The sequence below is a fragment of the Lytechinus pictus genome, chromosome 10, assembly GCF_037042905.1.
Source record: "Lytechinus pictus isolate F3 Inbred chromosome 10, Lp3.0, whole genome shotgun sequence".
NCBI classification, from domain to species: Eukaryota; Metazoa; Echinodermata; class Echinoidea; order Temnopleuroida; family Toxopneustidae; genus Lytechinus; species Lytechinus pictus.
In genome coordinates this window covers 23,240,123-23,265,941 of record NC_087254.1, presented here as the reverse complement: position 1 = coordinate 23,265,941, position 25,819 = coordinate 23,240,123, and the positions used below count along the sequence as shown (strand labels likewise).

At 35.1% G+C, this 25,819-nt stretch overlaps 1 protein-coding gene and 2 non-coding genes across 7 annotated transcripts in view; 2 read left to right on the top strand and 1 right to left on the bottom strand.

Moving 5' to 3' along the window:
* The first annotated feature begins 6,167 nt into the window (after positions 1 to 6,167).
* TRNAR-CCU (transfer RNA arginine (anticodon CCU)) lies at positions 6,168 to 6,240 on the top strand. The gene has a single exon. It is a non-coding gene; the product is annotated as a tRNA-Arg (tRNA).
* Positions 6,241 to 6,395: 155 nt separating this feature from the next.
* TRNAR-UCG (transfer RNA arginine (anticodon UCG)) lies at positions 6,396 to 6,468 on the bottom strand. The gene has a single exon. It is a non-coding gene; the product is annotated as a tRNA-Arg (tRNA).
* A 55-nt stretch (positions 6,469 to 6,523) lies between these two features.
* LOC129269318 (DNA polymerase subunit gamma-2, mitochondrial-like) overlaps positions 6,524 to 25,819 on the top strand; it is a 33,821-nt gene continuing 14,525 nt past the window's right edge. For 2 of the 5 annotated variants that reach the window (XR_010294868.1, XM_064105611.1), the window contains exon 1: positions 23,010 to 23,269. Coding sequence is in view for 3 of the 5 variants with exons in the window: in XM_064105608.1 (XP_063961678.1) it covers positions 18,752 to 18,773 (22 nt within the window). In the remaining 2 variants the exon portion in view is untranslated. Of the gene's footprint in view, positions 6,899 to 11,564; positions 11,843 to 15,825; positions 16,104 to 18,495; positions 18,774 to 23,009; positions 23,270 to 25,819 lie in introns of those variants that run through there. The other 3 variants (XM_064105608.1, XM_064105609.1, XM_064105610.1) reach the window with 3 other exon arrangements.

The window sequence follows — 25,819 nt, the reverse complement described above, 5'->3', positions numbered from 1 at the left end:
ATTTCAGCACGTAACAGGTTGATTGGTTGCCGAAGTTTCGAAGTTGATTTGACTTTTTGAAATTATTGGCAAAGCTATATAGAAAAGAACGAAGATAACACGAATTAACTTCTTTGATGGAATAAATGGTGAATAAATAATAAGTTATCTAATTTCCAAAATACGATGAATCATGAAAACACATTCAAATAGTAGTAGTGCTATAAAATATTATGAGAGCAATTTTGGTTGCGTGAAGTTTTCGATGTTTTTATTTTCTGACAGAAGATATGGCTTTTCGTAATGTAATGAAAACTTGAACGGGAAATCGTTTTGCATCTATGCTCTTTGAAATCTTATCGAATATCTACAATTACAAACGAACTGTCTAGACCACGGTCTGGAAAGAAAGCTGACCCACTCTCGCCGAAAATTTCTATCCAACTGGCTGAAAAAATGAATGTGAAGGATAAAAAAAGAATAATCACACAAACATAGACAGAAATTCTGTACTCGACTTCTTTCCATATTATCTTATTTGCAAATATTTACTCATCTTGTTATACACCGAAAAATAATTAGGAGAATAAATATGTTTAGAAGATGTACACTTTATGTATTTTCGGATTCAAGGAGAAATGAATATAGGCCTACTGATTTCGTATTTTTTATTTGTATAAACTAATTACAGTTTTTTTACATGAAGATGTATTAAAATGTTTCTGCAACAAACAAAAATCCATGCTGTCTACAAGATAGGAGAGCGGGGCGAGTCCGCCCCCTTTTCACAATCTTCTATATAGAATCGTTATTTTTTAGCAGTAGGATCGGTTTTAGTTTTAGGATGTATAAAGGTCAAGGTAATATCTACCTAATCCCGTATTTTCGGCGAGGACATGCATACGGTTTTGGCAAAAATGGGTCGTGAAGAAAATGTTCGCTCCAGGGCGAACCTGCCCACCCTGGAGCAAGTTCGGATGCCCTTTAGGCGGGGCGAGTTCGCCCATAGAAAAAAAAAACAGTGATATGTGAAACAAAATGATGCGTTCAAAGACATTTTTTCATATTGGAACATTAATGACTTCTAGCTTGATAATCTATGAAAAATTATAATAATTTAGCACATATACCGACATACTAAGCATGTCATGTCATGTATAAGGATATTTTTGTAGGCCTATGGGTCAATAATGTAGATAAAAGTGGGGCGGACCTGCCCCGTCGCAAAATTTTGAAGTATCAAGATATATTTCAGTATGCAAATCACCCCTTTCTAACAAAAAATATCATTACTGCATTCATGAGAGTCTATAAAAAGAAAATTTAATTTTTTTCAAAATGGACGAGTAGCCGTAATTTTCTAGATTTCCGAGCAGATGACCTCTCGTCAAGGTATGTTACTACCGTTTGGGCAGGTTAACATTACATCATCAACAAAACCTACATTCAGTCACAGCAAAGGCGGATTAGCCCCCCTCTATATTGTTCAAATGTAAAACAGGGACCTGGTCACAGAACGGTTTTGAAAGTGGAGGCTGATCCAAAAATGTGGGGGGGGGGCTGGTCTGGCCATGCAAAAATCACAATTAGATGGTCATTTTACGCTTTTGAACACGATTTTTGAAAAAGTGGGTCCACAGCCCCCGGTTCCGGGGCAATATTGATATAAGTAGGAAACAAAATCGTAGTTGTGCTTTTTATGCATATATATTTCGGAGTGTTTTCTGTGTCAGCATGTCAGGAGACCCAACTCAACATTTTTAATCCAAATTGTTTTAAGAGGTACCTTAATTGGAAAGATATTTCACCAACCGAAATCACGATCACTTTTTCCCCATTTTGTATAAATCCAAATGGACATAGACTACAGGCAAGATATTTTTTTTAATCTATTTATTCTAATTCATTGAAGAAGATCGAAATTTCATTTATGTTTATGTTTACCTTACATCTCGCACGTGATGTCAGAGTCACATGTGTACATGCCCAATGCAAATAACGTTGTCTAATAGTAAATGTACTCAAATGTTTAAATAACAAAATTATGTAGGCTTTTGCATGATTATATAGATGAAGAGTCTACATATTTTCCTCCTATTGTCACGTTCATTTTATTTGGTGCAAATATTTTTTTAGAATAGTATATTAACATGAATAAGGAGTAGATTACAGAGCCATGCACTCGGGTGGTGTCAAGCTATGATTTTTTCATTCCATTTCGTAAGGTTATTTTTGTAAACATATTTTGATACAAAAATCAGTTTGTCATGAAGAAAATAAATTATGTACGTGCCATGTTTATAGAAGAATTTGCAGGATTAAAAAAAGAAAAATCCCGATTTAATTTAAATTGCAACTGCTTGGATTCAAAGTTAAAGTCAAGTCCACCCTAGAAGAATGTTAATTGTAATTAAGTAGATAACAATCAAATGAACACATCACTGAAAATTTCTTCAAAATGGATGTAAAATAAGAAAGTTATGACACTTTAAAGTTTCGCTTACTTTTTCACAAAACGGTGCACAACTCAGAGATATGCCAATGAGAGAGTCGATGATATCCCTCAATCACTATAAACTAGCGTACCTAAAGGGGGGGGCAGGGGACAGACTGCCCCCCCCCCCCCTGACGAGTCACAAGCAAAAAAAGGAAGCGAAAAGGGGAAAGAAAAGAGGAAAAGGGAGAGAGAGAAAAAAAGGGAGGAAGGGGAAAAAGAAGAAAGAGTTTGAGAGAAACGGGAAAACAAAAACTGAACTGCAGACTGTCGGAAAAAATATAAACTGTCGGGTACACGGGGCTGTTCCAAATGATTCGGTTTTTTAGTTCCAACATCTACAGTTGAGGCCAATTTAAGTTTACATACACCCATGAAATTTAGTGAAATTTGTTCGTTTGCCAAACATCATAAAAATTACTATATCTTCAGAAATATAGATACTACCATGATGTATTTGGTATCAAATGAAAAAGCATATTAAGCTCTTTCACATGATTGGATGCCGCTAGGAATAAAGTATATTTCAGGTGGAATTTTCTTTGAAGAAAAACAGTAATATTCATGCCAAATGTATTCTTTTGTTAATTATTATATTTTCAAACATTGTTTCCAAGAAATATATAAATATAAAATCTATGATTTATATTTACATTTTCTATCATGATATGTCACCACTGAACACAAAAGTGTAATCTGAAATGTTTGTGTTGAGAAGTAACTAGCACAAATATGAGATTTTTTGTCAAGTTTTTATTTTTAATTTGTCTAAAATATGAAGATATTTGGGGTAAAAATGACACCTAAATATTTTTCAGCTCCTGATGACAAAGCAGTGCGATGAAGGGGCATGATATACTCATTTGTTTGATATCAAATTCGTCATGATACCACAAATATTTTATAAGATACAGTAAATTTTATGATGATTGGCAAGTGTCAACTTTTCTTGGAATTTCCTGGGTGTATGTAAACTTCTGGCCTCAACTGTATGTCGGTATATGTCAAATAACTGTACACTTTTATCGGTAAATTGTGATTTTTACGCAATGCAACTTTTATATAGAGCTCTCTGTACCGATAGTGAGGACGGACTGGGCTGACCAGGGACAGGAAAAAGGTAGAGAACAACTTTAAGGTAATGTAATTATAACAAAAAATACACCCCACACCTTGCTCACCTTGCTCATCCTTGTCGCTTGCTCCCCCCCCCCGGAAGAAATATGCCAGGTATATATACGCCACTGCTCACTATAAACATGTAATGTGTTTGAACTATACATTATTTCAATTTTTACCGATTTGAAGAACAAACTTTACTGAAGCATGGAATGTTAAAACAATGGGAATACTACATGTTCAGGGAAGAACAAAACTTTGTTTCAGAGGACAATGAGGAGAAAATTGGAATATTTCATATTTCATATACTAGTAATAAAATACAAAAGAAATAGTGAGTGGATGACGTCATCAGTCACCTCATGATACCGACCAGGATGTGCATATGGCTATTTTGTGAAATTAAGTGAAACTTCAAAATATCATAACTTTTCTTATTTTATATCTGATTTTGATGAAATTTTCAGTGTTATGCTTGTTGGATTTTGTTCTTTTAATGAAATCAAGTTTTTGTTGGGGTGGACTATTCCAAGATGCAAATATGATTTGAACAGATAAAGAAATATCAGACAAACAAACCACTAAAATTTTTGTCAAAATCGCCGGGTCATGGAATAACGAAGTAAAAGACTTTCATTATTCCGGTAAAACAGTTCAATGCATAACTGTCTTCATGAATATTCAGTGAGTGAACTGATAACGTCTTATCTCCACTTATTCCTTTTTTTATTCAATCATAATGTAATTAAGTTTATTCAAATTCTGCCGAATGTTTTAAAAACCTATTTAATGCTATAGACATTCAATGCTGCAACTTATTTTGTTATCAGAAAGACATGCCATACACATATCAATGAAAATATAATATATTCATGATTTCATGTAAGAAAGAGGAAAGTGGGGATATGGAATCATCAGCACACCTAATGAATATATATTATAATGAGGTGCATTTAAATGTTTTCACAAATATTGAGAATTCGATAACTTCGTTATTATCAGATTTTAATGAAATTTTCATCATTGAACTCAGTGAATTTTACTTTATTCATTTGAATGTTATCATTTTGAGCCTGGTTGAATTCTAAAGCCATTGGTAATCGTGGTACATCCCAATCTGGTTGTCAGTTTCAATTCTTAAAGTCGGAATATTGTAATGTAACGGTGACATTTGTACACTTAATATAATTTATCATATATAATATATCACACTTCCATCTTCACTTCAAGTGTGCGTGGCACGGTTTAAGAGGGTTTGTAGCACATGCAATAACCCAAGTTGATCGTCTTAAATTTTTTTAAAGGTGAGGAGTATGGGCGACTTATGATGGCTGTTTCAGTGTTTTTTTTAAAGGATGTTTTTATTGTATTCTCTCAAATCAAAATACACAGTCCATGCTGAACAAGCTTTACAATTATTTGAAATTCCATTATAAATTATACAATAAATCCATATCTCATATAATTATACAAATTATACATCAAACTTGAAAGATACTGGAAATCAATAGAATATATACTGATGTGTTTCAACAATTACAAAATGAAATATAAGATGTATCAAAATTAATGACAAGAGAGAGAGAAAAAAACAGTGATAAAAAAGCTATCGATGACTTTTTGCTGGAGAATGAATTTCTGATCTGGAATGAGTTTTGATATAGGGCCTAGCTAGCTTTTAGGAATGAAGTCTAGTACTCTGATACTTTACTTTCTTTGACATCGACCAATAATCATTTTGACCGCGCGTGCCGGTTGGTATTCTTCTTTTCTTTCTTTTCTTCTTCTTTCTTTCCATTTTCTCTCCCTGTTTTTAATGAAAGATTTATACACTTCATTATATTGGCTGGATCGAGTAGTATGAATTCTGCTGATGGGTTTTAAGCATAACTTATTTTCATACCTTACGTAATTTCAATTTAGTGACGAGGTCTATATAACTCATTATGATTCAATCAAGAAATTATTCAGTATCGAATTTAAAATCAGAATGTTTCATGGAAATTCTTAAAAAGTTAGTGTGGGTGCGACTTTGATTGGCTACCTTCTTTATAACATTTCAATGTTGTGTATTTTGGACTATGAAAAAGGTCAACGTAATTTCTCCCCGGAATTTATCCCAATGTGGGCTTATACAACAAGAAAACTATGCCATTATAAATGGCATGTAATAGTTTTCTTGTTGTAGAAGGCCACATTGGGAGAAATTACGTTGACTTTCCTTTTCTCTCTATTTACAAAAAGTGTATACATGCATATGGGGAGAGTTTCATCAACATTTTCGTCCGACAACTTTAATTTCTAGATTGGCTGTGATTGTTACTAATACTATGGTAACTGTCAGATAAAACGTCCATGCAGACAAGTCCGTTCATAAAACGCTTCCCAGATATTAATTCCTCTGGCAAACATGAACAGTTGGGACCGGTGTGAGGGTCGTGATATAGCAGGTGTGGGGTGTGGGCAAGCTTGATATAGGCCTTATTGATGGTTTCCAGAGGCGCAGTATTTGGGTATTTAGTGAGATGGATTAAGGAAAAATATATAAAAATGATAACTTTTCTCTGGTATACCTGCCTCCGTGGCCTAATGGATAAGGCATCGGTCTCCTAAACCGGGGACGGTGGGTTCGAGTCCCACCGGAGGTGATGATTTTTTTTTTCATATACACCTAATAATTATTAGTTGGTCTGAAGTGTAAGCCTTTTTTTTTATTAAAATGATTTAAACATATCTGTTATTTACTGTAAGTGCAAGTGTGTTACCGAGTAAAAATATATTATTGATAATAAAAAAAAATTGACGACCACGAAGGGACTCGAACCCTCAATCTTCCGATCCGAAGTCGGACGCCTTATCCATTAGGCTACGCGGCCAGATGGCATCAACAAAGGGCATCTTACTTATATATTCTGTGTATGTGCAGTAGTACTTGCAGAGTCACATGTGCGAAATTTCTATGTGTACCGTACCGGTATTAGTATACATCTCCGGTACTGAGCTGCAGTGAGTACCGTACTCCGTAGTTTATCCATTCTTGTATTAAATATGTTCTAGAAAGCTTGTTATATTATTATTTTACGATGTGTTTTGCCTTGTCTGTTTGCATCAATCAAAATTTCTACAATGTAGACTCTTACTTGGCGAGACGAATAAATGCCCGATTTACTCGGTCGTCCATGAATCTAGTCCCACGCGTGTTAATTTATGTTGTTGCTGAGGCGCAAATGCAGTTTCGCACCGGCCGACTTCGAGAGAATTTCCCCTGCCCTGGCCCTGCAGGCCCCACTCACACAAGCATGCGAGGTTAGTACAGGAAAGCCATCTGTATAAGAGTAACATAACCTTGCACAACGCATGCCATGATAGGGGTATTGTAATCTACATTTGCACAAAACTCAAAGCACACAAAGTTTCATTCAACACTGAATTTACCGAAAGTGTTTGGTGCTCTAGCTCTATTAAGCTGAGAGGGAGAGAAGGACTTTTGGTTGGGTGTATTCATAGTAGTACTGGTGTCTGAAGCCACACTGAAAAGTGTCAGCATAAAACAGGCTGATTTAGGGGAAAATATGGCACATTTTTTTGGGGAAGTTCAGGCTACTAGAAAAATGTAAAAAATGTAATGGGGTCGCAATAGCTAATAGCACTCCAAAAAAGGGGAAAATAATTATGCACTAAACTGGTCTAAGGTCTATCGTGAGACACAGAATCGACATCGAGGCACAAATAGGACCCTAAAAAGAAGAGGAAAAGTTACATGTAGACCTCTGTCGCGTTCGTTCTCGGTATCGATCGGCCATATTGTTTAATTTTGACAGAAGGAGAACGAATGAGACAAAACTTTTCCTTTTTTTCCCCCAAGTTACCCTAACTGGGCCTAAGTATAACTGTAGCCTCTTGTTGAGGCCCTGACGGCTGCTTTCCGAGCGAAGCGATAGATATATTATTATAGCGAAGCAGAGCGCAGCGAGTGCGAGTCAGGGCCTCTTGACGTCTGAGCTGAAATTCACTGACTTTTCTTTTGTTTTTACCAATAATAATATTTTGACCAAAAACTGGTTGGTAAAAATCATCCAATGAGAGCACGGGCTGCTATCATGGCTATGACTAATTATGAGGTCATATTGAATATTTACTTACTTGGATTTACTTGGATGTAGAGACGTAAAGCTTGTAAGTTGTAGCTTATTTGCCCCTCGTCACGTTGGATAGTCTCTGGTAGGGTAAAAACTTTAGTGGATAGTTTTTCCAGTGCCTCTCAATAGCTGATTTGAACATATTGACTCTAGATGCAGAAACCACTTCCTTGGGTATAGCATTCCAGTTATTTATACTCCTAGGCCTAATTGAAAAGGCAGTTTGCCTTATTTGCAATTTGCATCTCTTTTTTCTTTATTTCATGCTGTGACCTCTGGTTTTACCCTGAACATCAATCTCAAAAGTTGTTGAGGTCAATTTGACCAAGTCCTTTTGAAATTTGTATATTTGGATTGCAGTTCAGCTCTTTGTCTTCTATATGATAGAGTAGGTAGTTTTAAAGCCTTCAGCCTTTCAGGATAGGCTAGATGGGAGAGCTGAGGCAAAAGTCTGGTTGCTCTCTGTTGTACCTTTTCAAGTAGATCTTATTTAGGTCATTAGTTACATTTATTCATTTACAATTACAAGTGTTAAATTCAAATTTTCCCACTATTGAGCTTTGAATATACCCTTGTTTGTATTGTAGGTCCCTATAGCAGGGCTCCACACTAACCCATTTTTTCTACTGGTCCAACCTATTCATGTCGGACCAGTAGATACCCAGTTTTTCAAATTTTTACTGGTCCGAACCTAAAATCTACTGGTCCCAAAAAATGAAGAAAACATTTTAAAAAAGGCGCAAGTTTATTTTTCTAGCCTTTCGTTACCCCCCCCCCAAATAAAATGAAGGAATGAAGAACAAAAAGAAAGCAAGACAGAAACGAAGAAAGGAAAGAAAGAAAGAAAGAAAGGAAAGAAAGAAAGAAAAGAAAAAGAAAAAAAAAAGAGAAAGAAAGAATAAAAGAAAGGAAGGAAGGAGGAAGGAAGGAAGGAAGAAAAAAGAAAAGGTAAAAAATTGATAGATGTGAAGGAAGGGAAAAAAAGAAAGAACTAAAGAAGGAAAGGAAGGAATAAAGAAGGAACAAAAATAAGAAAGAAAGAAAAGAAAAAAGAAATGAAGCAAGCAATATAGAAAGAAAGAACAAATCCAGAAAGTAGTAAAGGAAAGAAAGAAGCGATAAAAAAGAAAGGGTAAAAGGAGAGATGGAAAGAAGGACAAAAGAAAGAAAGAGAGGAAGGAAGGATTGAAAGAAGGAAGAAAGGAATTAAGGAAGAAATAAAGGAAAGGTAAAATGATAGACAGAAGGAAAGAAATAAAGGAAGGAAGGGAAGGAAAGAAGCAAGCAATATAAAAAAAAGAAAAGATAAAAGAATAGATGAAAGGAAGAAAAATGGAAAGACTGAGAGACAAAGAAAGGAAGGAATGAAAGAATAAAGGAGAGAGGAAGCAAGCAGTCAAAAAAGGAAAGGTAAAAGGGTAGATTTAACAAAGGGAAAAAGGAAAGAACAAGACAGATAGAAGAAAGGAAGGAATGAATGTAAGAGAGAGATGGCTGAAAGAAGGAAGAAATTAAAAAAAAACAAGAAAGGGTAAATAAATGATGGATGGGTGGAAGGAAGAAAGAAAGAAACAAAGAAAGTAACAAAGAATGAAGGAAAGAAAAGGGTAAAAAGAAGGAAGGAAGGAAAGAAAGGAAGAAGAGAAGAGATGAATATAGGATGGATGGACTCAAGAATTAAAGAAAGGAAAATATCACCAAAAAGAAGAAAGAAAGAAAGAGAGAGAAAAAAGAAATAGAGAAAAATATTTTTTAAAAGGATAGAAAGAATGAAAGAACGAATTAAAGAAAAAAAAAGGGAAATTAAAAAAGAAAGTCAGTAACAAAAAAAATGAAAGAAGAGAGGGAAGAAACAAAGAAAGATTGAAAAGAAAGATAGGAAGAAAGCTAAAACTATCAAATAATTTATCAGTTTCTTTTGGCTCAATTAAAATAGCTACGAAAGAAAGAAACCAAGTGTATCAACACACACATAAATGCATATGTGGGGCTATTATGTATGCAGACGATATCACCCGAAACCCGATCTGTTTGAACCAAAACAGAAGTGAAAATTTCTCCTTTTACTGCTTACAAATGACAGAGTTACTCCAATTTTTAGGAAATATGGACATTATAAGAGCCTTTCATGAGTATGAATCGTGAATTTTGACAGTTCTGTGAGAGATTTCTGCCAGAGTTTAGCCAAGCTTCGTTCGCACAGCCAGTAGAGAATTGTGGCTGGCTACATGTACACTGTATGCTACTTTAGTAACACTTACGTGTGATTCATTCTGTGTGTGAATGACAGAATTTAACGGGGGGAAATGGTTTGCAGTGAATTTGACCATTTCTGGAAAAGTTATTGGCCCAACAATGGTTTTTATTACTGGTCTTGTCAGACCCATAAATCTTGCTATTTTTTGAAAAATTACTGGCCCGACAATGATATTTTTTACTGGTCATGTCGGAGCAGTAAATCTTCCTATTTCTGAAAATCTACTGGCCCGACAGCGTTTTTTACCGGTCTGGGACCGTCGGACCGGCGCTAGTGTCGAGCCCTGCCTATAGTGTGTGTGTGCATGTCACTGTGAGTGGCATGGAAAAACACACCCAAAATCTCACAGAATTATGCAGACTTTACAGTATAAAGATTCAGCATAGAGCAAAGAAGTTTCCTGTATTTAATAATTTTTCTGAACAAATTAACCAGATAATCAAAACAAACATTGAAAATGATGAAGAAGTAGTGCACCCCCCACCCCCTGCGTGTGTCAGAAATGCAGATATGCCATAATCGTCAATCATAAAGAAATTTGTGGAGTGGGAAAGGCACAGCAGGACAGAATGCAACAAACTTGCTGAAATGAAAACAGGATGCTTTGGAAAACCTTAAACGAAAAAGGATGGGGTATGTGAGGGAAACAAATGAAATGACATTCAACCACCACCTCGAAAAATCCCACCAAATGTAGCCATGCACGACCATAATTATACTTGTACCAATCAAAACATGTAAACAAAACAAGAGCGAGAACAAATTGCTTATGAAGCTATTGAAGAAAAAAATGACTCAATCAGAGGATGGTGCAGCAGCCTTATTTACATGAGGGAGAGGACAGGTATAGTAGACTCTACATTATTTTATTATTTAAGTGTAACATGATAAATACGGTAACACAATTATTCATATCTATATTGATAAAATTTTCTAAAAGCAGTTTTGAAATTGCATTTACTTTGAATACATTATTATTAGCATATTTTTTTTTTTTTAAGTACTTACATAAAAAACATTTAAATTGAATATACTGCATTAAGTGGATAGACTCAAGGGTCATTCAGGGGCCATTTTCAAGCAATGTCATAGGCCAACGGGGGGGGGGGGGGGGTTCCACCAGGGGAGGGGGCATATAGTGTCAGTCTATCTCTCATTCTCTAGCTCTCTTAGATGGTGGGGGGCATTCTATCTTATAAGGGGGGGGAGCACATCTCTCAATTTCATTGGACGTGGGGGGGGGGGGGTGTCTAATTCTATACTGGACATTGAACTCTTAGTAGAAGCATTTGTTGAATAGATATAGGTTTTAGTGTTTAAACCCCCTCCTCTGGTAGCCACAAACCTTACCAAAACAGAAATAGATTGTAGATTGAGGGTAAAAAGAACAGTATGTCAGATCATATTTTGAAGGAAAAAAAAACAAGAACTTATTTTGGTACAAAAATTGATAAGTTACACATATGAAGCATGCCAATCAAATTTAACAAATGAAATTGATTCAGGAAAAAAAAACATTTTTAGATCATGGCCTATAATGAAGTATACATTTACAATGTTCTCTTTTCTTGTGCAGTTTCTTGAAGGCCAACTGGTTGTGGATCAGGATATAAGAGCAACATATACAGATGTTAGTGGAGTAGGTCTTTGTGCTCTTCTTCCAACACACTGATCTTCTTTGTAAACTGCTTCTTTGCTATGAACCTGCTAAAGGCATCATCACCGTTCCTTACTGGCTAGGATGGAGGCTGCTTCTAAGTCAAGTGCATGGCATTGATGTTCCAGAGCATTAAAATGCTTGAGGAAAAATCCCAAAGAGAGGTGGAGTCCAGATGGGCAAATCTAAAAAGAAAGGCAAGTAGTAGTTAAAGACAACTGTTTCTTATAAGTATAAGTATTGATTTCATCTAATTGATTTAATTCAAATTTCATATAGGGTATCTCCTTTTGCGGGGCTTTTTTTATTATATCTCATTCCTATGCAATAATATTTTTATGTTTTTTTTTAATTTTTTTTTTAATAAAACCAATATATTACATGACTTTTTTGTTCAACTAACCTGATTCAACGGAATTCTGAAGAGTGGCTGCCTGATTACGTTGTTACACTCCTTCGGGACATTTTTGATCTTTAACTTTTCGAGGTCTTCTGCCATGGTCTCAAGATCTCTCTGTTGATTGTCTCTGTTACAGGGGTTTTGTGATGTGTGCCTTTGTTGCTGTGCAATAGCAGCAATGTCGCCCTAATGAGGAGTTAAACAAATTGTTGAAATTACTTAAAACTAATCAAAGAATCATACTTGTATGATATAATATAGCAAGAAATTGAACAAATAACAAGAAAAAGTCCTTTTGAAATTTGTATATTTGGATTGCAGTTCAGCTCTTTGTCTTCTATATGATAGAGTAGGTAGTTTTAAAGCCTTCAGCCTTTCAGGATAGGCTAGATGGGAGAGCTGAGGCAAAAGTCTGGTTGCTCTCTGTTGTACCTTTTCAAGTAGATCTTATTTAGGTCATTAGTTACATTTATTCATTTACAATTACAAGTGTTAAATTCAAATTTTCCCACTATTGAGCTTTGAATATACCCTTGTTTGTATTGTAGGTCCCTATAGCAGGGCTCCACACTAACCCATTTTTTCTACTGGTCCAACCTATTCATGTCGGACCAGTAGATACCCAGTTTTTCAAATTTTTACTGGTCCGAACCTAAAATCTACTGGTCCCAAAAAATGAAGAAAACATTTTTAAAAAGGCGCAAGTTTATTTTTCTAGCCTTTCGTTACCCCCCCCCCCCAAATAAAATGAAGGAATGAAGAACAAAAAGAAAGCAAGACAGAAACGAAGAAAGGAAAGAAAGAAAGAAAGGAAAGAAAGAAAGAAAAGAAAAAGAAAAAAAAAAGAGAAAGAAAGAATAAAAGAAAGGAAGGAAGGAGGAAGGAAGGAAGGAAGAAAAAAGAAAAGGTAAAAAATTGATAGATGTGAAGGAAGGGAAAAAAAGAAAGAACTAAAGAAGGAAAGGAAGGAATAAAGAAGGAACAAAAATAAGAAAGAAAGAAAAGAAAAAAGAAATGAAGCAAGCAATATAGAAAGAAAGAACAAATCCAGAAAGTAGTAAAGGAAAGAAAGAAGCGATAAAAAAGAAAGGGTAAAAGGAGAGATGGAAAGAAGGACAAAAGAAAGAAAGAGAGGAAGGAAGGATTGAAAGAAGGAAGAAAGGAATTAAGGAAGAAATAAAGGAAAGGTAAAATGATAGACAGAAGGAAAGAAATAAAGGAAGGAAGGGAAGGAAAGAAGCAAGCAATATAAAAAAAAGAAAAGATAAAAGAATAGATGAAAGGAAGAAAAATGGAAAGACTGAGAGACAAAGAAAGGAAGGAATGAAAGAATAAAGGAGAGAGGAAGCAAGCAGTCAAAAAAGGAAAGGTAAAAGGGTAGATTTAACAAAGGGAAAAAGGAAAGAACAAGACAGATAGAAGAAAGGAAGGAATGAATGTAAGAGAGAGATGGCTGAAAGAAGGAAGAAATTAAAAAAAAACAAGAAAGGGTAAATAAATGATGGATGGGTGGAAGGAAGAAAGAAAGAAACAAAGAAAGTAACAAAGAATGAAGGAAAGAAAAGGGTAAAAAGAAGGAAGGAAGGAAAGAAAGGAAGAAGAGAAGAGATGAATATAGGATGGATGGACTCAAGAATTAAAGAAAGGAAAATATCACCAAAAAGAAGAAAGAAAGAAAGAGAGAGAAAAAAGAAATAGAGAAAAATATTTTTTAAAAGGATAGAAAGAACGAATTAAAGAAAAAAAAAGGGAAATTAAAAAAGAAAGTCAGTAACAAAAAAAATGAAAGAAGAGAGGGAAGAAACAAAGAAAGATTGAAAAGAAAGATAGGAAGAAAGCTAAAACTATCAAATAATTTATCAGTTTCTTTTGGCTCAATTAAAATAGCTACGAAAGAAAGAAACCAAGTGTATCAACACACACATAAATGCATATGTGGGGCTATTATGTATGCAGACGATATCACCCGAAACCCGATCTGTTTGAACCAAAACAGAAGTGAAAATTTCTCCTTTTACTGCTTACAAATGACAGAGTTACTCCAATTTTTAGGAAATATGGACATTATAAGAGCCTTTCATGAGTATGAATCGTGAATTTTGACAGTTCTGTGAGAGATTTCTGCCAGAGTTTAGCCAAGCTTCGTTCGCACAGCCAGTAGAGAATTGTGGCTGGCTACATGTACACTGTATGCTACTTTAGTAACACTTACGTGTGATTCATTCTGTGTGTGAATGACAGAATTTAACGGGGGGAAATGGTTTGCAGTGAATTTGACCATTTCTGGAAAAGTTATTGGCCCAACAATGGTTTTTATTACTGGTCTTGTCAGACCCATAAATCTTGCTATTTTTTGAAAAATTACTGGCCCGACAATGATATTTTTTACTGGTCATGTCGGAGCAGTAAATCTTCCTATTTCTGAAAATCTACTGGCCCGACAGCGTTTTTTACCGGTCTGGGACCGTCGGACCGGCGCTAGTGTCGAGCCCTGCCTATAGTGTGTGTGTGCATGTCACTGTGAGTGGCATGGAAAAACACACCCAAAATCTCACAGAATTATGCAGACTTTACAGTATAAAGATTCAGCATAGAGCAAAGAAGTTTCCTGTATTTAATAATTTTTCTGAACAAATTAACCAGATAATCAAAACAAACATTGAAAATGATGAAGAAGTAGTGCACCCCCCACCCCCTGCGTGTGTCAGAAATGCAGATATGCCATAATCGTCAATCATAAAGAAATTTGTGGAGTGGGAAAGGCACAGCAGGACAGAATGCAACAAACTTGCTGAAATGAAAACAGGATGCTTTGGAAAACCTTAAACGAAAAAGGATGGGGTATGTGAGGGAAACAAATGAAATGACATTCAACCACCACCTCGAAAAATCCCACCAAATGTAGCCATGCACGACCATAATTATACTTGTACCAATCAAAACATGTAAACAAAACAAGAGCGAGAACAAATTGCTTATGAAGCTATTGAAGAAAAAAATGACTCAATCAGAGGATGGTGCAGCAGCCTTATTTACATGAGGGAGAGGACAGGTATAGTAGACTCTACATTATTTTATTATTTAAGTGTAACATGATAAATACGGTAACACAATTATTCATATCTATATTGATAAAATTTTCTAAAAGCAGTTTTGAAATTGCATTTACTTTGAATACATTATTATTAGCATATTTTTTTTTTTTTAAGTACTTACATAAAAAACATTTAAATTGAATATACTGCATTAAGTGGATAGACTCAAGGGTCATTCAGGGGCCATTTTCAAGCAATGTCATAGGCCAACGGGGGGGGGGGGGTTCCACCAGGGGAGGGGGCATATAGTGTCAGTCTATCTCTCATTCTCTAGCTCTCTTAGATGGTGGGGGGCATTCTATCTTATAAGGGGGGGGAGCACATCTCTCAATTTCATTGGACGTGGGGGGGGGGGGTGTCTAATTCTATACTGGACATTGAACTCTTAGTAGAAGCATTTGTTGAATAGATATAGGTTTTAGTGTTTAAACCCCCTCCTCTGGTAGCCACAAACCTTACCAAAACAGAAATAGATTGTAGATTGAGGGTAAAAAGAACAGTATGTCAGATCATATTTTGAAGGAAAAAAAAACAAGAACTTATTTTGGTACAAAAATTGATAAGTTACACATATGAAGCATGCCAATCAAATTTAACAAATGAAATTGATTCAGGAAAAAAAAACATTTTTAGATCATGGCCTATAATGAAGTATACATTTACAATGTTCTCTTTTCTTGTGCAGTTTCTTGAAGGCCAACTGGTTGTGGATCAGGATATAAGAGCAACATATACAGATGTTAGTGGAGTAGGTCTTTGTGCTCTTCTTCCAACACACTGATCTTCTTTGTAAACTGCTTCTTTGCTATGAACCTGCTAAAGGCATCATCACCGTTCCTTACTGGCTAGGATGGAGGCTGCTTCTAAGTCAAGTGCATGGCATTGATGTTCCAGAGCATTAAAATGCTTGAGGAAAAATCCCAAAGAGAGGTGGAGTCCAGATGGGCAAATCTAAAAAGAAAGGCAAGTAGTAGTTAAAGACAACTGTTTCTTATAAGTATAAGTATTGATTTCATCTAATTGATTTAATTCAAATTTCATATAGGGTATCTCCTTTTGCGGGGCTTTTTTTATTATATCTCATTCCTATGCAATAATATTTTTATGTTTTTTTTTTTTTTTTTTTTTAATAAAACCAATATATTACATGACTTTTTTGTTCAACTAACCTGATTCAACGGAATTCTGAAGAGTGGCTGCCTGATTACGTTGTTACACTCCTTCGGGACATTTTTGATCTTTAACTTTTCGAGGTCTTCTGCCATGGTCTCAAGATCTCTGTTGATTGTCTCTGTTACAGGGGTTTTGTGATGTGTGCCTTTGTTGCTGTGCAATAGCAGCAATGTCGCCCTAATGAGGAGTTAAACAAATTGTTGAAATTACTTAAAACTAATCAAAGAATCATACTTGTATGATATAATATAGCAAGAAATTGAACAAATAACAAGAAAAAGTCCTTTTGAAATTTGTATATTTGGATTGCAGTTCAGCTCTTTGTCTTCTATATGATAGAGTAGGTAGTTTTAAAGCCTTCAGCCTTTCAGGATAGGCTAGATGGGAGAGCTGAGGCAAAAGTCTGGTTGCTCTCTGTTGTACCTTTTCAAGTAGATCTTATTTAGGTCATTAGTTACATTTATTCATTTACAATTACAAGTGTTAAATTCAAATTTTCCCACTATTGAGCTTTGAATATACCCTTGTTTGTATTGTAGGTCCCTATAGCAGGGCTCCACACTAACCCATTTTTTCTACTGGTCCAACCTATTCATGTCGGACCAGTAGATACCCAGTTTTTCAAATTTTTACTGGTCCGAACCTAAAATCTACTGGTCCCAAAAAATGAAGAAAACATTTTAAAAAAGGCGCAAGTTTATTTTTCTAGCCTTTCGTTACCCCCCCCCCCCAAATAAAATGAAGGAATGAAGAACAAAAAGAAAGCAAGACAGAAACGAAGAAAGGAAAGAAAGAAAGAAAGGAAAGAAAGAAAGAAAAGAAAAAGAAAAAAAAAAGAGAAAGAAAGAATAAAAGAAAGGAAGGAAGGAGGAAGGAAGGAAGGAAGAAAAAAGAAAAGGTAAAAAATTGATAGATGTGAAGGAAGGGAAAAAAAGAAAGAACTAAAGAAGGAAAGGAAGGAATAAAGAAGGAACAAAAATAAGAAAGAAAGAAAAGAAAAAAGAAATGAAGCAAGCAATATAGAAAGAAAGAACAAATCCAGAAAGTAGTAAAGGAAAGAAAGAAGCGATAAAAAAGAAAGGGTAAAAGGAGAGATGGAAAGAAGGACAAAAGAAAGAAAGAGAGGAAGGAAGGATTGAAAGAAGGAAGAAAGGAATTAAGGAAGAAATAAAGGAAAGGTAAAATGATAGACAGAAGGAAAGAAATAAAGGAAGGAAGGGAAGGAAAGAAGCAAGCAATATAAAAAAAAGAAAAGATAAAAGAATAGATGAAAGGAAGAAAAATGGAAAGACTGAGAGACAAAGAAAGGAAGGAATGAAAGAATAAAGGAGAGAGGAAGCAAGCAGTCAAAAAAGGAAAGGTAAAAGGGTAGATTTAACAAAGGGAAAAAGGAAAGAACAAGACAGATAGAAGAAAGGAAGGAATGAATGTAAGAGAGAGATGGCTGAAAGAAGGAAGAAATTAAAAAAAAACAAGAAAGGGTAAATAAATGATGGATGGGTGGAAGGAAGAAAGAAACAAAGAAAGTAACAAAGAATGAAGGAAAGAAAAGGGTAAAAAGAAGGAAGGAAGGAAAGAAAGGAAGAAGAGAAGAGATGAATATAGGATGGATGGACTCAAGAATTAAAGAAAGGAAAATATCACCAAAAAGAAGAAAGAAAGAAAGAGAGAGAAAAAAAGAAATAGAGAAAAATATTTTTTAAAAGGATAGAAAGAATGAAAGAACGAATTAAAGAAAAAAAAAGGGAAATTAAAAAAGAAAGTCAGTAACAAAAAAAATGAAAGAAGAGAGGGAAGAAACAAAGAAAGATTGAAAAGAAAGATAGGAAGAAAGCTAAAACTATCAAATAATTTATCAGTTTCTTTTGGCTCAATTAAAATAGCTACGAAAGAAAGAAACCAAGTGTATCAACACACACATAAATGCATATGTGGGGCTATTATGTATGCAGACGATATCACCCGAAACCCGATCTGTTTGAACCAAAACAGAAGTGAAAATTTCTCCTTTTACTGCTTACAAATGACAGAGTTACTCCAATTTTTAGGAAATATGGACATTATAAGAGCCTTTCATGAGTATGAATCGTGAATTTTGACAGTTCTGTGAGAGATTTCTGCCATTTTTAGATCATGGCCTATAATGAAGTATACATTTACAATGTTCTCTTTTCTTGTGCAGTTTCTTGAAGGCCAACTGGTTGTGGATCAGGATATAAGAGCAACATATACAGATGTTAGTGGAGTAGGTCTTTGTGCTCTTCTTCCAACACACTGATCTTCTTTGTAAACTGCTTCTTTGCTATGAACCTGCTAAAGGCATCATCACCGTTCCTTACTGGCTAGGATGGAGGCTGCTTCTAAGTCAAGTGCATGGCATTGATGTTCCAGAGCATTAAAATGCTTGAGGAAAAATCCCAAAGAGAGGTGGAGTCCAGATGGGCAAATCTAAAAAGAAAGGCAAGTAGTAGTTAAAGACAACTGTTTCTTATAAGTATAAGTATTGATTTCATCTAATTGATTTAATTCAAATTTCATATAGGGTATCTCCTTTTGCGGGGCTTTTTTTATTATATCTCATTCCTATGCAATAATATTTTTATGTTTTTTTTTAATTTTTTTTTTAATAAAACCAATATATTACATGACTTTTTTGTTCAACTAACCTGATTCAACGGAATTCTGAAGAGTGGCTGCCTGATTACGTTGTTACACTCCTTCGGGACATTTTTGATCTTTAACTTTTCGAGGTCTTCTGCCATGGTCTCAAGATCTCTCTGTTGATTGTCTCTGTTACAGGGGTTTTGTGATGTCTGCCTTTGTTGCTGTGCAATAGCAGCAATGTCGCCCTAATGAGGAGTTAAACAAATTGTTGAAATTACTTAAAACTAATCAAAGAATCATACTTGTATGATATAATATAGCAAGAAATTGAACAAATAACAAGAAAAACAAGATAATACATACCACTTGCACCTGATATGCCATATGCTTTGCACAAGAACTCATAATCCCAAAGAAAAATAGGCGTATTTTCTTCCCTCTGTGTTTGGAAAGAAACAAAACGTATGATGGAGTTGATACTGTGAAATGTGATATATAATTTATAACATAAGCCAATCATCAATACATTTTTTTTTTTTTTTTTTTATAAAGTAAACCAAAATATTACACAACTTTTTTGTTCAACTAACCTGATTCAACAGAATTCTGAAGAGTGGCTGCCTGATTACGTTGTTACACTCCTTTGGGACATTTTTTATCTTGAACTTTTCGAGGTCTTCTGCCATGGTCTCAAGATCTCTCTGTTGATTGTCTCTCTCTGACAGGGGTTTTGCGATGTCTGCCTTTGTTGCTGTGCAAAAGCAGCAATGTCGCCCTAATGAGGAGTTAAACAAATTGGTGAAATTACTTAAGACTAATCAAAGAATCATACTTGTATGATATAATATAGCAAGAAATTGAACAAATAACAAGAAAAACAAGATAATACATACCACTTGCACCTGATATGCCATATGCTTTGCACAAGAACTCATAATCCCAAAGAAAAATAGGCGTATTTTCTTCTCTCTGTGTTTGGAAAGAAACAAAACGTATGATGGAGTAAATACTGTGAAATGTGATATATTATTTATAACATAAGCCAATCATCAATACATTTTTATTTTTTATTTTTAATAAATAAAACCAAAATATTACATGACTTTTTTGTTCAACTAACCTGATTCAACAGAATTCTGAAGAGTGGCTGCCTGATTACGTTGTTACACTCCTTCGGGACATTTTTGATCTTGAACTTTTCGAGGTCTTCTGCCATGGTCTCAAGATCTCTCTGTTGATTGTCTCTCTCTGACAAGGGTTTTGCGATGTCTGCCTTTGTTGCTGTGCAAAAGCAGCAATGTCGCCCTAATGAGGAGTTAAACAAATTGTTGAAATTAAAACTAATCAAAGAATCATACTTGTATGATATCATGTAACAAGAAATTGAACAAAGAACAAGAAAAGAAGATGATACATACCACTTGCGCCTGATATGCCATATACTTTGCACAAGAACTCATAATCCCAAAGAAAAATAGGCGTATTTTCTTCTCTCTGTGTTTGGAAAGAAACAAAACGTATGATGGAGTTGATACTGTGAAATGTGATATATAATTTATAACATATAAGCCAATCATCAATACATTTTTTTTATTTTTTTTATTTTTTTATAGATAAAACCAAAATATTACATGAATTTTTTGTTCAACTAACCTGATTCAACGGAATTCTGAAGAGTGGCTGCCTGATTACGTTGTTACACTCCTTCGGGACATTTTTGATCTTGAACTTTTTGAGGTCTTCTGCCATGGTCTCAAGATCTCTCTGTTGATTGTCTCTCTCTGACAGGGGTTTTGTGATGTCTGCCTTTGTTGCTGTGCAAAAGCAGCAATGTCGCCCTAATGAGGAGTTAAACTAATTGTTGAAATTACTTAAAACTAATCAAAGAATCATACTTGTATGATATAATATAGCAAGAAATTGAACAAATAACAAGAAAAACAAGATAATACATACCACTTGCACCTGATATGCCATATGCTTTGCACAAGAACTCATAATCCCAAAGAAAAATAGGCGTATTTTCTTTTCTCTGTGTTTGGAAAGAAACAAAACGTATGATGGAGTAAATACTGTGAAATGTGATATATAATTTATCCATGCAGTAGGTCTTAAACTGACCATGATTCCGAGACTTCTCGTCTCCACCACAGGCGAATGCTTTCAAAGAATTCTTGATGAGACAAAGGACTCTGTTAGGTTCGGTCATGAATGATAAACCCTTCATAGCTGTCCCTGAACCATTCCCTTCAAAGAGCTCTTCTATAGAAAGTAATGTCTTCCCACACACTTCAGCATACTGAACTTAACTACGGAGACCACAAAAACAAGATGTCATGCTTTCTAATGGCTTGTGCTCTTCATCACTAAGGTCCTCCCATTGGTCGATGACTTGCGGCAAGACTTCTTTCCGGTGAATCTCCAACAGTTCATGCCATTTTAGTTCTGTGGCAGCACGATCCGACATAGTGTTCCTTGTATTTCCTAGCTAGGAGCTTCTTTCCCGCTACACTGGCCTTAGATTTGTGTCTAGAGTATCAATTGCGGATTTGGTTGCAATGTCTCTCAACCCCAATACATAATATCTTTTGTTCAATTTTGGCAATCTTTTGTTCTTCTACCTTTATATTCTCGCGATGTAACTGTGCTTTTGTAGTTTCAAGTTCTGTTTTATTCTGGTTGAATTCTTGATTCATTTCCTTTGCATACTGTTCAAACGAACCTTCTTCATACTTTGAACACATCCCTGTAGTGTGAGCTCTTATCTTAGCAGGATCTGAACCTGGATAATTGAATATTTCCTTGATGAAATCATCATAGAAGGAATTAGCTTGTGCATTATTCTTTTCTTATTTTCTATGTTTCTCTTTCAATCTTGTGAGGCAAACAAGCGATGATCCGTCTCATCCTTTATAATCTTGATTCCAGGTCTCTGGCAGTCTCACCTGCATCACATGATCCAATGTAGCAGCAGTGCTGACTTTGAAAACTACTCAAAAATCATTATTCACAAAACACACAATTCATACAATGATACAATACTATGTTCATTGACAATAAATTACATTTAACCTTGACCATGCGACCTAAGGCTTAGCAGTGAACACAAAATGGCAAGCAAAAAATGTAAGACAATATAGAAATCTGCAAAAGAATGCAAATACTGTACTCTGTCCTTGACATGTTTGATGAATTTTACAGACAAAACTTAAAAGTAGTTTTTCAACTCACCAAGTTTGCTGATTTCTCCCATGGTGAGAACCCTGGCACTAATGAAAATTGTGTGGCAAGAGCCATACAATTTGAGCAATGTGTTGAACTTCTTGGCTGTTATTTGGGCCTTCTTGCATAGAACAGCACACACTTCATTTGTTTTGTCGATAATAACGTTGGTTTTCTTGTCAACATTCTCCTCCTGAGAAGATAATAAAGAACACTTGGTAGATGTATACTCTCTTCTCTTATTTATACTTCTGCAGCAGTCATGCAGAATCAGGAGTGATCAGAAACCATTTTCTCTCAACCACAAACGTAGAGTGGTAAGAAAACAATCATTCTAGCCAGGAGCAAGCAAACATTATAATTTAAAAAAAATTATGGTTTGCTTGTTTTAGAAACATATTTTGTTTCAGGTAAGAGTGTTCATACCCTGGCTACTGATGAAGAGCATGCATTTTTACTTTAGTTTGAACAACATAAAACATCACACATTAACCAGAATAGAGCAATGTGCATATTTTCCCTTACAAGAAAACAATTAAAGCAATCATTAGTTACCTTAGGCATTTGTGAACATGATTGCCTACAAAACTTTTGCCGTGGTACGCCTGCATTTTCACATGTATGGTTTGGAGTACGCCATCCAAAGCCGTCACGATGGGTCCCTGTCCTGCAGTCATCTCTGGTATTTTGCTTACCTCGGCCTCCTGAAAATATATAAGAATCACAAGTTTGAATTTTCAGAAAAAATGTGTAAAAAATATGTTGGATGATTATTTGAGTGCTTTTGATTACTTGTAAACTTGATAAATATTGAATCAAAATAAAGCTCACCAGTTTCTTCATCTCCGTTCTCTTTTCTTGTGTAGTCTCTTGAAGAAGGGCAACCGGTTGTGAATCAGGATATAAGAGCGACATATACAGATGTTGGTCTTTGCGCTCTTCCTCCAACTCACTGATCTTCTTTGTAAACTGCTTCTTTGTTATGAATCTGCTAAAGGCATCATCACTGTTCCTTACTGGCTAGGATGGAGGCTGCCTCTATAAAGTCAAGGGCATGGCATTGATGTTCCAGAGCATTAAAGAAATTTAAACTGGCTAAAGTTTTTACAATCAACTCTGATGTGTCTAAGGTAGGTATTTTATATCACTTTTGTTCTCATTTTTTGTCTCACCTGCATGGCAGAGTGAGACTATAGGCACCGCTTTTTCGACGGCGGCGGCGGCGTCAACACCAAATCTTAACCGAAGATTAAGTTTTTGAAATGACATCATAACTTAGAAAGTATATGGAACCAGTTCATGAAATTTGGACATAAGGTTAATGAAGTATTACTGAATATCCTGCCTGAGTTTCATGTCACATGACCAAGGTCAAAGGTCATTTAAGGTCAATCAACTTATACCATGTTTGGGGAATCATCATCAAAATCTGAGCCTAAGATTAAGTATTTACATTTATATTATACTTTTATTCAATGAAAACAGTCTAATGTTCTCTTCATCATATTAACTTCGCTTTGCCCAATACTTAGTTTCATTACAGTTTCACAACAAGTTTTCACAATAATAGAATCATTAAATAATAAAATTAAAGCAAAACGAATTAAGTCACTTTCCTCTGCTTTACTACCTGTAGGTACAAATACACAGGTCAGCAAAGGAGGAACAATGGAGGTCTTTTTCTGATTGCACGCTTTTTATGGATGTGTAGACTGCAGGAAATATGCATGCAGGGAGGATTCCTGGAACATACAGTTTATTAAGTTTTTCAACTGTAAAGTCTTTCTGGTATGGAATCACTGAGATCTTTACTAAGATCAAGTTAATAGATATAAGTCATGATGTCATGTAGATTACAGGTATGCGCATTATATTCTTAAGCATGAACAAAGGCATAAAAGTGTGGAGTCAAAATGGTTTTTACTAGATCTACTTATATCCTATGAGTCCGTTATAAGATGGATAATATGAAGTAGCAACCGAGTGATCATTTTATGCTTGTATACTTGATACAAGTTACACAAGCTTCAATGCAGTGGTATAAATATGAGATATCTTACATTCTCTCATTTGCATAATATATTCAGATATGCATAACTAATTATCAGCAATCATGTGCATATCTAATAAGCAATGTACATGATCAGCAAAGTGATTTCATCATCAGTACATAACTTACTGAATTCATACATCATAATCCAATCTACGTAATATATCCTCTGAATAAACATAAACGAATGTGTACTGGAAATGTTTGAATGTATGTTGTTAATATGGCCAATCAAACAGTGATTCATTGCTTATTTGCTTGATTGAGGTAATGACTGTAATAGAGAGAAATGCCATATGTTCAAATTTCATCAAAGTAACCAGGTAAAATATATATTATGTAGATATCTAATTGGTTTGAATTCCTCCAATCTAGTGGAAAAAAATATTAAAATTCGCCACATGAATTATGGGCTTATTTGCATATATGTGAGAAAATCACAAAAACCGTCTTCTTATCAGAAAGAAATAAAGCTTCAAAATGAGTACAAACATGTATGACTTTTTATGAAAAAGTAAAAATCATGTGATTTGGGAATTGGGGGAACCAGCTTGGAAAATTCTCCATAGAGTTGTAGAGTAGAGTAACCTAGTTTACTAGTGAGATTTTGTCAGTGACGATTCTGAGAGGTAAATCTCACTAGTAAACTGTATTTACTCTTGGAAATAGGAACCAGCGTGTACTATTATAATTCTGGAGAATTTTCGAAAGCTGGTTCCCATTTTCATGATTAACGTTGGGTTAAGACGGATTACTAAAACAATGAGATTTATTTCGTCAGTGATGATTCTGATGAAATTTATCTCACTTGTAAACTGTCTTTATCTACTCATGAAAATGAGAACAAGCATGTACAATTCTGGAAAATTTTATAGCTGGTTCCCATTTTGAAGAATATATATAAAGACAGATTACCAATGTGATTTATTTCATCAGTGATGATTCTGACGAAATAATATACAGATATTGCCTATCTAGAGTTTGAATATAACATTTCCTCTCCCCGACGGAGTTATATTTTCCCCAAGGGATTATATTTTGCCAGAAGCGCGCAGCGCTGAGGGAAAATATTCTCCCGAGGGAAAAATATAGCTTCGGAGGGGAGTTGAAATGTTATGTATTAAAACGATAGACCAGGCAATATCTGTTATATTATATAGTCTATATGGATTCGCCATCAGAGATTGCCTTCGTCATCTGGCCCCAACCCGAAATTCTTGCTACAGCTCTGATCCATCTACGTCATAATAGAAAAAATTTGGAAAATACATCAAGCACGTTCTTCATGCAATCGACGCATTAACACTAGCGCGTACATCAAATAAACTACATGATTACGCAACTTGTAAGCAGCGAGTGACGTCACCTTAGTGAATATAACGCCGCAATTGAAAATACAACGCAGTTATATTCACTGAGGTGACGTCAAAACCTCGAATATACCAAATGCGATCCTCGCAGCTATGATCACGTTATGGCGTATTGACCTATCACTGATTCGAACCTACATAAGCTATGTAATATATATCACTAGTAGACCTAGAGTTTATTAAAATGATTCATCCTCATATACAGTATGTCTTGTTTGTGATTGATTTAGTGAATCGATTTTGTAACCTTTTTTTTTCAA